This window comes from Plectropomus leopardus, chromosome 20, assembly GCF_026936395.1.
Source record: "Plectropomus leopardus strain MGB_pleo_1.0 chromosome 20, ASM2693639v1, whole genome shotgun sequence".
NCBI lineage: Eukaryota > Metazoa > Chordata > Actinopteri > Perciformes > Serranidae > Plectropomus > Plectropomus leopardus.
Window position 1 is genome coordinate 3591904 of NC_142195.1, and position 13097 is coordinate 3605000.

The 13097-nt window shown below is 37.4% G+C and overlaps 1 protein-coding gene across 2 annotated transcripts in view; it reads left to right on the forward strand.

The window, feature by feature from the left end:
- dcc (DCC netrin 1 receptor) overlaps positions 1-13097 on the forward strand; it is a 352843-nt gene that overhangs the window by 316068 nt on the left and 23678 nt on the right. For both annotated transcript variants that reach the window (XM_088070760.1, XM_088070761.1), the window contains one exon: positions 11476-11624. In XM_088070760.1, coding sequence (XP_087926886.1) covers positions 11476-11624 — 149 coding nt within the window. The remainder of the gene's footprint in view (positions 1-11475; positions 11625-13097) is intronic.

Consider the following 13097-nt stretch of genomic DNA (forward strand, 5'->3'; position numbering starts at 1 on the left):
TACATACGTTTGGCCTATTCTTGTAAACACATTATCTCGGGAACACCGTAAGGGAATTTCTTTAAATTTAGCGTAAACGTCCACTTGGACTCAATGATAAACTGGTTAGCTTTTGGTGGTCAAAAGTAAAAGTTCAAGATCATTGTGACTCTGTTGTTTTCATTCTTTAAAACTCAATATCTCAAGAACACCTTAAAGGAAGATCTTTCAATTTGGCACATACTTTTACCTATACTCAAAGATGACAGATGTGAGCATTTAGTTGATAGGGCTTGTCTGATAAAGATGATGTTGAGTTGCATCATGGGAAATGTAAATGTCCAGTGTTTTTGGAGCTTGATCCATGTTAGCGACTGAAAGTCGGGATACCTCCTTGGTTGCTTCTTTCGTTTTCATAATTCATTTTTATTTCTGTCTCATGTGACTTTCCCAGCTTCATGGAAATTAAATTTGAAATCCTGAATTACTTTTCCAAAGTAAAGTTGAATAAGCATACAATCCATTAGTTTGATCAAATCCAGAACAAGCAATAGTAGCCTTTCAGGAAAGTTTGATTGTTTGATCAATGTTGTCAGTACGGCTGCTGTCTTTAATTCAGATTGGATAAGTCTTTTTTTGTCACCGGTAGAATATCTGCAGTTGGTGCTAAAGGTAACAACCTTTTTACAGGAGGGAAGCACCATCTGACAGGGGAATAGACTTAGACACAAAACCTGTATGCACGGAAAGACCTCATTTTCATCCCCTATCTTTATCACGATAATGTGGTGAGTTTATATTTTTACACTAAGGCCTTGCAAGCCAGCCTGATCATTAAAGCTGATCATTTATCATTTTTTTTCTGTGCAGTAAGCACAGAGAGTATCAATAAAGTCATTTTACAGTACTGTTCATTTTGAAATGACATCAATGTTACAAAAAACCTAAAGCATAATATTTTTCACTTTTGGTGTGTATTTCCATCAAAAGTTCGATTTTAAATTTCACTTAAAAGTCTTAAATTTAATTTGTTCATACCTATAGTCACCCTGATTGTGATAATATGGTTCAAGTTAATATCATGGGCACAACTGTCATGGCAGGAAAATTTGAAAAGGGCCTTACCCTGACACAGCCAGGATGTAGGACTTAAACCCCAATACCCATAATTCATAATTCCTGGATTTAAAATATTTATATATATATATTTCTAGTGATAATCTTAGTTATCACATATTGTGCGGGAGACAGTGTTTACATCCCATAGTAATTGAAACAGTGATCCAGAAACTCTGAAACAAATTCAACCACAGTTGTGTCGCTGCTATGAAAACTGTTTAAATTATGAATAAATACTGACAAAAACTTCTGTTTGAGCTCAAGATTTTTTTTTTTTTTTTTTATGTCTACAAACCGCAGAAGCGTCCGCCCACTGCTCCCTCATTTCATATCAATTTTTAAACTGAGACCTTCTCCGCTTCTTTAAATGGAGCCCCCAAAGCCCATCTGCAGAGTAAAGTATGATGGTGGGCAGTTACTCACCTAAATTGGCCTGAATGTGCGGCTTAATGCTGGAAGCTGTAATGGGATTGTCTGACTCAATGTGTGATACTGAGAAAAGACATTTCAGCCACAGCTGGAGGTAGATGCTGGGCCAACTGTGATGGATGTTTTAAGTGTATGCCTCCATCTTGCCTTGGAGGGCACATGTTATTACCAATGAAAAGCTTTGAGATAAAACGGTTATGGATTAAAAATGGTTATCTCTAACATTTGGACAGCCACAGAGGACAGAGCCAAAGATCTTTATAGTCATCCTCAAATCATACCCTTATGTTCTAAAGCAGAAATACTCAACTTATGGCCCATGGGCAAAATCTGGCCTCCAAAAGAGTGCTGGGCAGCCCCCCAGCCATTTTCTAATTCACAATAAAAATTGAGCAATTCACACTGGGAATTGTTTTTGTACTTTTAGTATACATAAAGCGCCAGAGTGCATTAAACAGGATCCTCAACAAGCCTATAATGTCAAAAAATCCGAGAAACACCCTAAAGTCCTTGAAATGTGTTCACACCCTATATACATTTTAAAATTGTAAGAGCATATTAAAATCCTAGAAATGTCCTAAAATCTCAGAAACATTCTAAAATCTGAGAAACATACTAAAATCTTAGAAATGTCTGAAAATCTAAGAACTGTCCTAAAATCTGAGAAACATTCTAAAATCTGAGAAACATACTAAAATCCGAAATGTCCGAGAATCTAAGAACTGTCCTAAAATCCTAGAAATGTCCTAAAATCTTGAAATGTTCTGAAATCAGAGAAACATCTTCAAATACTAGAAACATCCCAAAGTCTTATGTCCTTAAGTCCAAGAAATGTCCTAAAATCCTAGAAATGTTTGAAAGTCCTAGAAATGTCCTAAAGTCCTAGAAATCTCCCAAAAGCTTAGAAATGACCCAAAAATCCTAGAAATGTCCTAAAGTCCTAGAAATCTCCCAAAAGCTTAGAAATGTCCCAAAAATCCTAGAAATGTCCTAAAACCCTAGGAAAACATATGGGGCTGCTGCAAGGGGCCCCTGGCCTTCTTTCATTTTGCAAAAGTGGCCCCCAAGCAAAGCCAGTTGAATTTCCCTGCTATGACCATCACACTATACAAAAGAATGACCAGTTTGCCATGAGGGCGGCAGAATCATTTGAATTAATTCCTTTAGCAAATACATTTATCGCGTCACAAAAATAAATAAAACATGACCATGACCTGAAAACATAAACCAGCTTCATCAGATAACTCAGTCATGTTATTATTGAACCATTGTGTTGCAGATGTTGAGCAGCAGGTAAATCCAGGTGAAAAAGCTCTGATCTCATATCACACGACCTATTGATACTCACCGCATGTCAGGAAGGTGAGATAGGAGATAAAGGAGAAAAAGAGTTTTCAAAGACTTTGAACCTTGAAGCGTAAAGTAAAGTTGGAGCTGTGGAGAGGGGGAGAGTTTGTCCTCAATCTGCAGGCTGATCAGACAGAATCTTAAAAATGTTGAAACGATTTGAAGTGGTCAGAAAGTGCATTCAAACTGTTGATACACCTACAGTTTGTAGACTTTAAGTGGTGTTGTTGCACCATACTTTAACGTAGTTTAAAAAAGTTTAACGTAGCTCTCATCCTGTTTGTATGGAGGCCAATTTCTACCAAGGAAAAAAAGGAGAAAAAAAGAATAATATATAATATTACAAATAATAAAATAAATTACAAGATAGTAAGATACATTTGTTAGGCACAGAATCAAAATTATAAGGTACTATGTTAGGATAAGGGGAGTGGGCAAAAATCAGCATAGTATAGTACCATGGCAATATTCTATTGATACAAGATATCTATTTTTTTTTAAATATATATAAATTGTTTATCTTACAAATAAAATAATATTTTTGGCATTTAAACAATAACATTATCTGCTTTTTCCACTAGATTCAATTTGATGCAATAAAAATGGTTGAAGTGAGATGAACGAAACTTAATCTTAATAGATAAAACAGATATTGAAAAAAATTTACATTTGGAATATAATTTTCAGTTGAAAAAAGTAATTAATCCCGATAAAGAATGTTTTTTAAAAAAAAAATCCAAATTATTTTCTCATCATTTTAAATTTAATCTTAGAGTATTTTAATTTCAAAGGTCAGAATGGATTCACTGTCATTATTTTGACTTTGAAAGTCCAAATTTTGATTCATCTGATAATTTAGCATATAATCAAGATTAACCCTACATTATCAATCATTATTTTCTTGGCAGAAATTGGCCACCATACATTCATAATACGTGATAATTTTTGATTAGCTGGAATATCCTTTTCATCCGTTAACTTTTGAATTTCTCGCCATTTTTACACAAATAATGAGATACAGACACAATTTAGGAAAACATATCAAGATACTTTCCAAAAATACCCCTCAGTCTGTCTGTGCACCAGAGGACGAGAGGACAGGTACACAGGTAGACATCAAACAGACAGACAGACAGAAACTAAAAAAAGGATAAAACAGGCCCACAAAGAAACACCAAACTCCTGTGTGAAGTGGAGGAGATGTCGGCTCTCTCCCTCCAGAGACACCATGTCTCCTCAAAGACACTTTTCATCTTAAACTGTATTTACTTCAAACCGTCCTCAAGATCAATAACCCCGCCCCCTCCATCCTCATCTCCTATCGGTGTACATCTCTCCATCTTTGCCTCCGACCCAAAAACAGAGACAGACACTGCCGATGTGACCCCCGGCGGGCGTTTCACACCTCCACTCCTGCTTGTCTGGTAAATATATCCACCTCTCTCTGAGAAGACACCCCCACCCCTCTCTGACAAACCTCCTGAGGGTGAGCCAGGCACCGTGAAACTCTCTTTTATGGCTTTCTCCTCTGTGGATGTGTAACCTTTGCTTCAGCTCTGTACTGCTGGAGCTCATTGTGTTTTTCCACAAAATGTTTTTTTATGGAGCTCGGCTCAGTTTGGATTCAGTCTGACAGCAGCGTGCTGAGAAGTCGTAGCAACACATTTGGTTCGGCTTCATTTTGAAATGAAGCTGGCAGGAAGTTCTATACTGCATTTACAGACAGTCATAGTCACATAAGGTCAGTATTGCTGCGAGAGTAAAGGACGGGGACTGAAGATATAGATTTAAAGTCAGAAGCCACTCAAGTGCACCCCTTAAGGTCATAATGCTCCTCAACAGAATGTTTGAATAGATTAAAAGCAAAGAAACAACATTGATATTCTTCCTTACTACCGATGGGGCAAAAAATGCAGAGATCTGAAGCTGGTCTTGTGATCACATCACAACAACGTAAGGGCTAAATGATTATTAATTGTCCCATATTTAAAATGGAAAAGCCAACCATTTCTTTGAGGATTTGAAATAATAAATTCTATCAAATTTGGAATCAGTGGATTGAATTTATCACCCCATTATGAGCAGACTTTGTCCGACCCCACAACTGTTTCAATTTCCTCTCTTTTTTTTGATGTCAATGCATACTCTCTCAATTCCATTGTAAATAGTTAACTTTTATTACAGAGCTTGATATGGACAGATATGCCCCCCCTTAACCCAAACCCAAACTATAACCCTGAATTGGTTATATATATATATATATATATATATATATATATCTATATATACATATATATATATATACATATATAACTCATAACTAAAGGCCACTGCGGCAGGGACACTGCCTTCATTCAAGGGGTGCCTGCTCTATCCACTCAGCCATCGGACGCCCCGCAGTATTTGAACAGTATATTGAGAATGCAGTATTCTGCGGAATACTGCATTTAATCCTAACTCTAATCCTAAATTCCTGAATGTACATGTGTGTATGTGTAAGTATGTGAGTATATGGGGATATGCAAATATTATATGTTTGCTTTTCTTTTAACAAAAAGAAAAAGCAAACATATGCTGATGCTGCGGTTTTAAAAGATATAATCCTCCCATCAAACTGGAAGGTGACCTGCTATCTCAAGGTACTCGTCCAAAACTTAGATGTATAAAGCGAACTGGATTCGGTGTTGGAGATGTGGCCCCAATTATCCACTTGGAAGTTGCTCAGTGGTGCATGAAGCCAAAAAGTCTGACTTCCCGCTAATAGAATTATACCAGGGTCTTGTGTGTCGAGGGGCCTATAGAGCAAGCACACTGGAGACTTCCGCCAGCCAAGCAGCTGACTCAGTTTAGCAGTTGGCAAACTTGAATGGGGATTAAATCATTTGATTGTGCAGCTCTTCTAGACTTTTGAATTGTTATTAGACCCAGTGGATCAAATTATGATAGTGAAATGAGTCATTAAGGGTTGTGATACTAAATAAAATATATCCAGAAATCCCTTTCACTATGTAAGTCCATGGAAAAGTCTTTTGGGGCACCGTGGCGTCACATGATGGATTCAAAAGTTCTAATTCCACAGTTTGGCCACTATGTCAAATTGGTGTTATTGTTACCACAGTAACAACAAAGAGCTTATGTAAAATACAGATAGAATGCAACAGCAATGAAGACTCGGAGTGCTCAGTTTGTCATTCAGGTCACATCTGGCGTGTAGGCGGAAGTATTTTCCTTCACCTTGTTTATGAAAAGTAAATGGTTGTCACGTACATTTTCACAATAATATTAGGATCTTTAAATCACAGAAAATTACAGTTTCACAAATTAAATTAAATAAGCACAAAAGTGGTCGCACAATTTCTAGGTGTACAACATTTGTGGAGATAACATGTCACTTAGGGCCACAATAATCACCAATGGGATTGTGTCCCTGAGCTTCACGCTTCACCACCAGGCAAGGATGTCCACTCTCTCCATTTTCATTTTCAATGTTTATTGAAGCACTCACAGTGGCAATATGACAAAACAGTGAAATCAAAGAAATCTAGGATGATAATTCAGAACATAAAATTAGCTTTTATGCAGATGATTTATTGCTACACTTACAAAAACCTTCCACGTTGCTACAAGAAACATTCAAAATCATGACTGACCTCTCTATGATCTCACACTACACAATAAACTGGAGAGGAAAATCCATTACTCTATACCTTCTGCAGCCCGAGATCCCACTCTACCACTTCACACTGGCCCATACAATGCCCAAAATGTAGAAAATAAGAATAAAATACTGTCAGAGTCTCTGTAGTCTGTGTATTTTAATAAAGAATAGAACTTAAAATAGTAAAAACATAGAAGAATGAGTTCCATACATCCACAGCTCATACACATTTTTGTTTGACTGCTGATAGGTTGACTGTCCTGTACACTAAACAGTTTAATATTTTTAGTTTCTGCAAGTTGTCTTTTCTTGAAATGAAAACAAAGAAAGCAAAAAAATGAAGCAGACAAGTTCAAGAACTCAAATACCATACAATTTGAGGTTTGAAACCATATTATTATCGTGAAACCAGTAATCAATGTAAATTATACACATGTGAGTATAAAGTATATGAAGTAAACAGGTCAGGCACAGCAGATGAGGACTTTTTCTTTGCAGGGTGAGAACTGCTATAATAAAGGTTTCAGAGTTTGTCTTTATTGTTCTCAGCTGGAATCCTGAGGTGTTTTTTCTTCATCCTGTTTGCAACAAAGCAAAAAATGGTTGAACAGTTGGAAATAAATCTTTTTTTTCTCCACAGGAGACCATGAAACAGGCCTTTTCTGCACAGTGGTTGTTTGTTAATAAAGAAAATAAATCTAATTTAGCCCTTTCCTTCGTTGGCCTTTAAAGGGAAAGACTCTTGATTTAAACTGTTAAGGAATCAATGTTGGAATCAAGACAAATTTTCAACTGGACAGAATAGGGGAAAACAGAAGTTGGTCCTTTTGAGCTACAGGGACTTTTTTAGGAACCCAGAAATTGTTTTAGAGAGTCAAGTAAGGACTGGCATTGTGTTCATGCTAGCTGTTTTCTGTTTTGGATGGGAGGTTATTTGTTTTGTCCTAACTAATCAGTAGTGAGGGACTTAACCTTTATGGGGTACTGGTTGAAAGGAGCACTTAACATTTTCAAAGTGGCCCAAATGTCAGTGAAGTAGTTTCTTTTCTGGAAGTTGATTTACCCAACAGCTGCATCCATCTCATACACCCTTGTCACAATTTTTCTGTAGCCATCTTTCTGGTTCTAGCATAGGAAGATGACAGCCAAACTCATATTCCCCTGCAATGAAGCCCCAGTTGATCCATTGTTTCTCCAAACAGGGAACCAGCATTCAGTCAGAATGACATCAAATCTATTTGAATGAGTGAAAAAAATGGAATATGTTTGTGGTGATTCAGAGGTTGCAGGCTTACATTGTTGCATGCAATTCCTGGTCAGTGGTTGGTTATTTTGACCAGAGCCACACAGCTGCAAACAGGACAATTCTAAGATGCATACAAACGTGAAAACAAAATTAGGGGTAATTTTGATTCTTTAGAAGCCCATTATACATCTTCAAAATTAGACTTCTGCATGCAGGTAAGATTATGAGTGCAATGATAGCATCAGCTTGTCACTAAATCACTAAAGCTGCATTTCCATCTAATGCTTTCAGTATAGTACCTTTGAAACCAAAAGTAACACCTATGAATATGCACCTAGATCCTAGATCTGTTAAGTGTTTCCACCTCTTACCTGTGGGCGGTGTTGTTGTCACTTGCTGCTCCGTCCAGCAGCACTCGCTGTATTTCCTTGTTTACCAGTAATTCAGAGTGAAGTCTGTACCCTGTTTATCATCCACAGAATGGGTCCACACAGTGATATTTTCAGAACAAAAAAGAGCAGGCCACAGTGAGAGTCTCTATGGGATTTTAATTAAAAGCTTAGCTTAGTGCTGCCAGAGCACAAAGGAACAACAATCCGGCAGGTTTTTGTTTTTTGTTTGTTTGTTTGTTTTTCTTCAAGTGAAGATTAGAATATATGCACTTCACATAATATATTTTTTTAAACGCTTGAAGATTCACTCAACACTGAAAGTATTGTGCTCCAAGTGAGATAACAGAAACAAATGAAATGGTCAAAGTTTCAATGTTGAAATTTAAGATGTGTTGATTAATTCACGTTCAGCTCATGCACTGAGTAACATTTTGAGTAAATGTTCCACCTTGAAAGTTGCTGGCAGTTGGCCCAGTGAATGAAATTATTATTTTTCTCAGTCTCCAGCTGCTGCTAGAAGCATCCTTTAATTTTATAGTTATAATTTACCAAAGTATGAAAAACTTGTCACAGTATGAACAGAGGTTAATGCAGCCACAGCTCAGCCCTGAGAAGTGTTGATTCCCTACAGACCAATCAACAGACTGCAGTGTTTCTAACTTCACATTTTAGTACCATGTCTTTGTGCTAGGGTGACAAAAATAGGGATGGTAAGGAACAGTTTAAAAGGTACCGTCCACAACTTTTCACAATGAAAAATGCTTACCAAACTGAACTGAACCGACCTGCCTGATGGAAACACAACTTAAATTACCTACCAGACAAAGACATGGTGGCCATGCAAATTATGATTAATGATGTTTAAATGCCTCAAAACCTCTTGTAGACTTTTTCGTCCTGGATAAATGGGTCAATGAACAGTCTCATTTTGACACCTCAGAACACTCGATGTTTCCTGTTTTCTACCAAGAGTCAAAACTGGTGTCTGCTCACTATCACCACCATCTTTCTTTACCCTTCACTGAGTACTTTTTGTTACTATAATTATCTAAATCTGAAGTAAAAGAGGTGGCAGATCATGTGTTTTCCAAAAGTGATGACCAACAACATGTTTTGTTGTCATGTTTAAGGGACTTGTTGTATTTAGTGATTCTCTTGTTGTGGGTTTATGGACAATAGATATTGTAGTGTGGGTGAAATTGTCCTTTCTTTGACAGTCTGAAAGTCATTCTTCTGTGCTGGGAAGACTTTAGATGTAAAAAGCAGTTTAAATCCTACTGTTTCAGGCTCTCTGGTGTAATCCGCTGCTACCAAGGCTGTTCCAGGTGTTTTGTTTTGCAGGGAGGAGAATGGATATTTATTGATCAGGAAGTGATGGAGTGCAGTGCAAGAAAAGAGGGAGGGGATTGTGGGTAGCAGAAGCCTGAGGATGTGTTCAGGCATCACAAGACCGAACAGGGAATCAGACAGAGAAAAAACAACAACTAGACATCCATCTTTTGTCTCCTATTTTTCCTCTTCCGTGTTCTCTCTTTTAGTTTCTGTCTGGCTTTCTAAAGAGGCATCCTTGAATTTGACTTCCTGAATCGAATTTGTTATTCGGAGAGAAAGCAGTTGAATGTATCTATTGATTTGTTTTCCTGTTCATTCATTTGTCTGTTCTGTTGCTTGAATGTTTGTTCTTTTCTGTGTCTGGTCAGTTTATTTCCGTGTGGTTTTCTGGGCATTTTCTCCATTGTTTTCATTTTCTTTCTAGTTATTTAGTGAGAGAAGGATTGGAATTATAGACATTTTGACAGGCGGTTTACTAGATAATAGAATAGATGACTGGATGCTAAATGAACAATGTGGGTTGGAAAAGAATGGATGGATGGATGTGACACGCAATTGTAACAATTTGCATGTTGAAATCAAAAGCTCTCAACTTCAAGTAAAGATAATCAACAAAGGAAAACTTATCAATAGGCAACATATTGTTTTTCTCCAAAATCATGGATTATGTTCTTGTGTTCTGTCTCTAAAATTATTAATTGAACTCACACATTATGTCTCTAAAATTAATTACACTCTCATATTCTGTCTCTAAAATACTCATTATGTCTCTGAAATCATCATTTCACTCATGTTTTGTCTCTAAAGTTATTGATTACACTCACAAGGTCTGTAACTAACAACAAGTTCACACGGTCTGTCTCTAAAATCCTCAAAATCACTTGCACGGTCTGTCTCTAAAATTGATTACACTCTTATGTTCTTTCTCTAAAATACTCAATTACTGTCACAAGTTTTGTCTCAAATCATTGAATTTGCTCAACTTTTGTCTGTAAAATTGTTGATTACACTCATATGGTCTGTAATTAACAGTTAAGTTCACACAGTCTGTCTCTAAAATCATTGAATACGATCACATGTTCTACCACTAAAATAATCAACTGCACTCTTACGGTATGTTTCTAAAATCATCATTTATACATTTTGTCTGTAAAATCCTTGAGTATGATCACCATTCTGTCTCTATAATCATCGGTTACACTCAGACGCTCCAACCTTTAAAATCATCTGTTAGGTTCACATGTTCCGTCTCTAACAGAATCAGTTACACTCATGTAAAGTTACACTGTAAATTCATACATTAGGCTCACACATTTTTGTCTCTAAAACCATTGATTACACTCATACTCTCTGTTTAAAAAGTCATGGATTACACTCACACAGTCGCTCTCTAAAATCATCGCAAAGGCTCAGATGATCGGTCTCTAAATTCATTGAACATGATCACATGTTCTGCCTCTAAAATAATCAACTACTCTCTCACCTTGTGTCTCGAAAATCATCAATTGCACTCATACACTCAATCATACATTCACACGTTCTGACTCTGTAATCATCAGTTACACTCACACGTTCTCTCAAAAAAGTCATTGATTGCCGACACATGTTCTGTCTCTGAAATACTGGATTTCCCTCATATGTACTGTTTTTAAAATAACACTCACATGTTCCGTCTCAAGTCACTAAATCATTCATTACACCCTAATTTTCTGTCTCTAAAATTATAGATTAGGCTCACACATTTTGTCTCTAAAATGATTGATTATCCTTACATGTCCAGTCTTTAAAATCTTTTTTGTGTGTGTGTGTGTGTGTTTGTTTACCCAGAATTCTGTTTTAAAAGAACTTCCATAAAATTAGAGCCATTTAACAGTAAATGTCAAATTAAAGCAAAATGTCAAGCACCAGATTATTTTCTGGTCCAAACTGTCTGAATAATGTTAGAAACCAGGACTCTTTCTTTTTTCATCCAGGTGCGAGCCTTCCGAAGCCCCAGGTGAAGACAGCCTCTCTGGGTCAGGCCGGTAAGGCTCGCTCGCCTCTGCTGCCCGTCTCAGTCCCTACAGCGCCAGACTTACCGGAGGAGGGAGGAACAAAACCTGCAGAGGATTCAGCTGCCAACGTAAGTCTGCACTGAGAGAATAATGTTCTTTGAAGTGCTGTGGATTTAGTTTTAGCTCATAGGTAAAGACAAACTTGATGAAACCAAAGTAAATCTAAATATTCCAGATGCTATATCTAGCTAATAAAATTTAAGATTATATGTAGGATCACAGCTTTTGAGTGATTCTGATTCTACTTACAAAAAATCAACAATATATTGTACTTTTGATGCATCTGTAGTAGCATCAAATTGATTTGGAGAACTTCATCATGTATTGTTTGGCAAGATTGTTTGGCTTTTTCTGTGTCGAAATCTCAACCTGGCCCATTTATCAGTCTCTATATTGTAAACTGAAATGAAGGACACAGCTGATGAAGTTGGACTCTGTAGTTTACAGCTCTGTAGGGAAGCAGGTGTCAGATGTAGTAACAGGAATCATAGGGAAACTGTCAGTAAAGATCCAGTAAAGAAGGGAAACAGGCTCCGAAAATATGAAACCAGAAGAAAAAAACAGAAGAAAAAGCAGGTGGCGAGTGGAAGAGTCAGTCTGAGGGAGAGAGAACACAGAGGTGGGGGGAAGGAAGATATACTCACATAAAGCCACCCCCGTCCCCACACACCTGCTCTGCTTTGTCACTACACTTGTTTCCTTCCTTTTAGTGTGCTGCTGGCCTTTCAGCTCCAGAATAAAACCCAATTCATTAGTGACTCAGACTGAGGAGGAGAGAAGAGAGTGGAAAGAAAAGGAGGAGGGAAGGTGAAAGAGAGAAGAGGGAAGGGGAGGAAAGGAAGGAAGGGAAAAGAGGAAATAATGGGAAAAGGACAAGGATGATGAGAGGATGGGTAAGGAAGGAAAAGATTGGAAGGAAGAAAAGTGAGGGTAAGGAGGAGGAAGTGACAAGAAAAAGAAGAAAAGGAAGAGGTGGAAAGGTTAAGAAAAATTAGCAGGGAAGGAGGTGGAGGAGAGGGAGGTAAGAAGAGGAGAAGGAAGAATAGAAATGGGGGAGAGAAAAATGTTAGGCAGGAGAAAGAAAAACATTGGAGAGAAAACAAAGGAGAGACTGAGAAACACTGGAAATCTAAAAAAAGGAAATAAGACTGAGAGGAGTAAAGCATTGTAGGGAGGAGATGAGGGAGGCAAGGAGGAAGAGATAAGAGGAAAGAAAGTTTGAGATAAACGAAAGGAAAAGAGGAGAGAAGCCAAGGAGGGAGGAAGGAGGAGCTGAGGGAGGAGATGAGGAAAGTTCAAAATAAGCAGAAGGAAGAAAAATATAGGAGAAAGCATAGGAGAGAGTGAGAAAGGAGTGATGCGGACTGGAAAATCTAAAAAAAAAAAAGGTTTAGAGGAGGAAAGCAAAAGAGGGAGGACATGAAGGAGGAGAGGAGGAAGAGACAAGAGGGAGGACAGGTTAAGATAAGTTAACGGGAGAAAAATGTAGGACAAAAAAACATAGGAGAGGCAATGAAGTATTGATGCAGACAAAATGTAAA